At 42.0% G+C, this 4,463-nt stretch overlaps 1 protein-coding gene across 1 annotated transcript; it reads left to right on the top strand.

Moving 5' to 3' along the window:
• The first annotated feature begins 3,671 nt into the window (after window positions 1-3,671).
• LOC143606146 (uncharacterized) lies at window positions 3,672-4,121 on the top strand. Its single transcript, XM_077082013.1, has one exon. It carries the CDS (start codon window positions 3,672-3,674, stop codon window positions 4,119-4,121), a length of 450 nt encoding a protein of 149 aa, XP_076938128.1.
• Window positions 4,122-4,463: the final 342 nt, after the last annotated feature.

The raw sequence follows: 4,463 nt of genomic DNA, 5'->3' as shown, positions 1-4,463 counted from the left end.
AAAGGGGATGATCAAAGTTTGACAAGTAAAAAGGATTTTTGTATGTGTCTTGATTAGTATTTTTGAGTCTTTTTATAAATACATGTGTTTTTACTTTTCTTATGAAATCAAATGGATAAAAATAAGACATGAAATTTGTTTTGTTAAGAATGTTTCTTGATGATTTTGAATCATAAATGTTTCTTGATGATTTTTGAATCAAAAGGATAGAAAAGTTGTGATTTGTAGTTGATTGTGGTTAAAAACTGTTTATTGGCAGATTAGATGTTACGGATTTGGATTGTGGATAACTTGATGATATGTTTGAGTTTTTGATCGATATTTGATTCTATGAACATGTACTTTGAATATAGTTTTCAGAAAGTTCGGAATCTTAATTTTTGGACTTTGTTTGAGTACTTTTTATGAATTTATAAAATCAGGATGCAAAGCTGATTTAGGATAATAATTTCTGAGTTGAGTTGTAAATTTCATAACTTGATGAAAAAAATAGATATGGATATAATTCTACTTCTAGGATGTTGTAAATTGAATTAGGAATCTAGTCCAATTGGTCTTGCATCAATTGGACAAATATGGAATTTTGACAAATTTTTGATTACTGCTGTGTTGTTGTAGAAATATAAATCATGTTGTTGTAGTATATGAATATTCTGGACGAATTGGTAAATCCAAAATTTTGAGAAAAATATATGTTGAACCTAATACTGATGTGTACATGTGTGATTTATTTGGTAATTTAATTGTGAGTTTTGATTGATGAGAAAAATTTGTTTAGGTGGTATAAATTGTTAAAGGTGATAAAGGTGTTGGTTGAATTGAGATAATTGCAAATTGTGATATGTTAGTTGTGGTAAATTAGAACTTTGACTTTTTAAGTCAACTTAGAACTAGTTGACTAAATAGTTAGTCTTGCTTGTGATGTTGTGAAAGTGTATTGATCATAGAATTGCACGGAATATGGCTAAGTGTGTATACTTGATGATTGATTAAGTGTGACTAGAATTATAAGGTAAACATTCTAAGTCCAACCTTTTAGTCAAAAGTCAAAACTTTAGTCAAAGTCAAAAATTTAGTCAAAGTCAACTTTAGTCAAAGTCAACAAAAGTCAAACTTTGGTCAAAAGTCTTTTTTAAAAACAATGGGAGATTGTTGGATACTAGTGGTTCTAGGAACCATCCCACAAGTTACTTACATACTTGCATTTTTAGGGTCTTAGCACGTGACGCATTTACTTCGGTCGGATTTGTGTAATACCCTGAAGCACCAACAAGGTGAGTTTACGGCCCCACTTTTATACCTTTCCTTTGGGGGAGGAAACATGCAAAACTGTTTTACTTTACTTGCTCTAAATCTTTACACAACCGTTTGGTTGCTTATAACGTAGTGTTTCTTTGCCATGGAAAGTCCTCACGAACATCGGACCGTTAACTAAGGTTAACTGGCGTGGTAAATTTTAATAGTACTATTGGGTTTGACAAACCCCACCCTGCATTATTCTCGGCTGGAGGTCGAACGGGGTGTTACTTTGACCAAACATTGTTAAGTTTTGGCAATACTTGACTTGAGGCAATAACTAGTCAGCTTCGGTCGTGATGGAAACATAACACTATGCGGCAACGAGTTAACTAAGTGTAGTTAACCATGGGCCACTTTTATTTATAAATGTTTATGAACTGATAGAGCATAACTTACTTTGAAAACCTGTGAACTCACCAACCATATGTGTTGACTCTTTTTAGCATGTTTTCCTCAGGTCACTAGCAAGCACTTGGATTAGGATAACATAGCATGCATGGACTCGCATTGGTTTAAGTTTGAAAACATTTACTTGATATTGGTTTTGCGCTTGTAGCGCCATGAATTATTTAAACTTGTTTGGGAGATGGCTCCCGCCACTTTGTTTAGCTTCCGCACTAGCACTTAAGTACTCTGAACATTTTATTTTGATTTGTTAAAACTTTTAAGACCATGTAGATGTCGTTTGGTGTGATTAATGTGTTCGGATCCTGGTTTGTCACCCGCCTTACGGTAAAACTCCGTTAGTGGAAATTTGGGGGTGTGACAGATTGGTATCAGAGCCATTGGTTATAGCGAACCAGGTTGCATACCATTTCATATAGGTTTCAGTCCGGTCTATAGCTTTTCATGATGCATTAGTTACACTGAACATATATACATGAGATACCACTCACTCATCCCAACCCCAACCCTTGTGTCACAGTATGTCTCGTCGTCAGCTGATCACGCCCGTGAGAAAGCACCTATCGTCGCTGAGGAGAGCACACCACCTGCGTCCCCCGAGACTGAAGATGCAGCGGACCATCCCTGATGCTGGCACATCTACTGGTGAGGAGTCTTCACCCGAGCGCACGTTCTTGCCTAAGCCCCAGTGCGACTGGGAATGGTACCCAGAGGTGGTGACCATGATGATTGAGAAGGAAGAGGTTCCACCCCTAGCTGTTGTAGGTCCTTCTTGCCCTACTCTACCCGCCCTGCCATGCCCTCCTGAGAGGGTGATAGCTGCACTTGTTTCTGGCCTGGATAAGGCGCAGTGTGGGAAACAGGGTATGAAGTCGGACATTGCTAAGCTAGCGCAGAGAACAGAATGGAGCCAAGCATAAGATGGATTTCTTGAGGGAGCTCTGCGATCGGAGGTCAGAGATGCACTACAAGTTAACCTTTGAAGTTGAGAGGCTAGGTGAGAAGATGCAGATGCTTGCAGACAGAGTGATAGATCTGACTAACGAACTGAACATTGCTCGTAACCGTATTCGGGATCTGGAGGACCGGCTGGCACCTCCAGAGGACCCAGTGGGGGACCCTGAAGAAGACCCAGAGGAGGACCCTGAGGAGGATCCGGAGGAAGACCCCGAGGAGGAGCCCGAGGTGAGCGGGTCATCGGGAGTATCTGACGAGTGATATCGTCAGTTGGTATTCGTTTGGATTTCTTTCTTTAATAAACGCAAGTGGGAGAGTAGTGGCAACAACAACTCCAACAACAAGAGCACCTCTTCAGGCCACAATCAACAGAGACGGTTTGAGTCTCCTCGCAGGAACAATTACCCGAGCCAGAACCAACAACAGGGAGGATATCAGGGGAAACTCCTAAAGTGTAACAAGTGTAACTTCCATCATTCGGGGAAATGTGATAAGTACCGTTGCAGCAAGTGTGGCAGACATGGCCACGAAACCAAGTTTTGCCGAGCAGACAACCCCCAGAAACAAGCCCCACCTCAAAAGGCCCCGAAAGGGTGTTTTGAGTGTGGACAGGAGGGTCACTTTAAGAGAAACTGCCCCAAACTGAAGAATGCTGGTAACGGAGGGGCAAATGGCAACGGGAAGAATGGTAACAATAGGAATGGTAACAACTGAGGTGAAGGCAGGGGAAGAGCCTTCGTTATTGGTGGTGGTTCAGGTGAGACTTTTAACGACTCCGTAACTATTACCGGTAAATATAAAATGAATGGTTGTTATGCGCTAACTTTATTTGATACCGGGGCCGATCAAAGTTTCGTGTCAACTAAATTTTGTGAAATGGTTAATAGCACCCTATCTGCCCTAGAGTCTAAGTACACTATCGAGTTAGCAGATGGTAAAACCATCCAAGTGTCCCATATTTTGAAGGGTTGTACCGTAAATTGTCTAGTCATTTGTTTCCCATAGATCTTATGCCGATTGAACTTGGTAGCTTCGACTTAGTTATTGGGATGGATTGGTTGTCCGAGCACCGAGCCGAGGTTGTCTGTCACGAGAAGATCGTCCGCGTACCTCTCCCTGGGGGAGAAACTCTCATTGTTCATGGTGTGAAAGAGAGTGCGACAGTTGGGATCATTTCCCTTATGAAGGCACAGAAGTTACTGCGTAAAGGCCATACTGTGATCTTAGCCCTAATCACCGACAAATGTACTGACGAGGCTGTGGAGGAGGAGGTCTCAATCAACCAGATCCCTATTGTAAGAGACTTTCCTGAGGTTTTCCCCGAAGACCTACCTGGCCTTCCGCCTCACAGACAAGTGGAGTTCCAAATCGACCTGACACAAGGAGCTGTTCCTGTAGCTCGTGCACCGTATCGCCTTGCTCCGAAGGAGTTAGAGGAACTGTCTAAGCAGTTGCAATAACTGCTAGATAAGGGTTTCATACGCCCCAGTTCATCCCCGTGGGGAGCCCCAGTCCTATTCGTGAAGAAGAAGGATGGAACTCTACGCATGTGTATCGACTATCGGGAACTTAATAAGGTGACGACCAAGAACCGGTATCCCTTGCCACGTATTGATGATCTGTTCGATCAGCTGCAAGGATCCAGTTACTACTCGAAGGTCGACCTTAGGTCGGGTTATCACCAACTCCGAGTTCGGGAAGAAGACATTGCGAAAACAGCGTTTCGTACTCGTTATGGACACTATGAGTTCGCCGTTATGCCATTTGGGTTAACAAACGCCCCAACCGTATTCATGGACCTC

This window comes from Bidens hawaiensis, unplaced genomic scaffold (genome assembly GCF_021521415.1).
Source record: "Bidens hawaiensis isolate Kalapana, Puna unplaced genomic scaffold, B.hawaiensis_p1.1 tig00073177_1, whole genome shotgun sequence".
Taxonomy (NCBI): Eukaryota; Viridiplantae; Streptophyta; class Magnoliopsida; order Asterales; family Asteraceae; genus Bidens; species Bidens hawaiensis.
The sequence above is the reverse complement of the archived record's forward strand: the minus strand, read 5'-3'. Positions and strand labels throughout refer to the sequence as shown.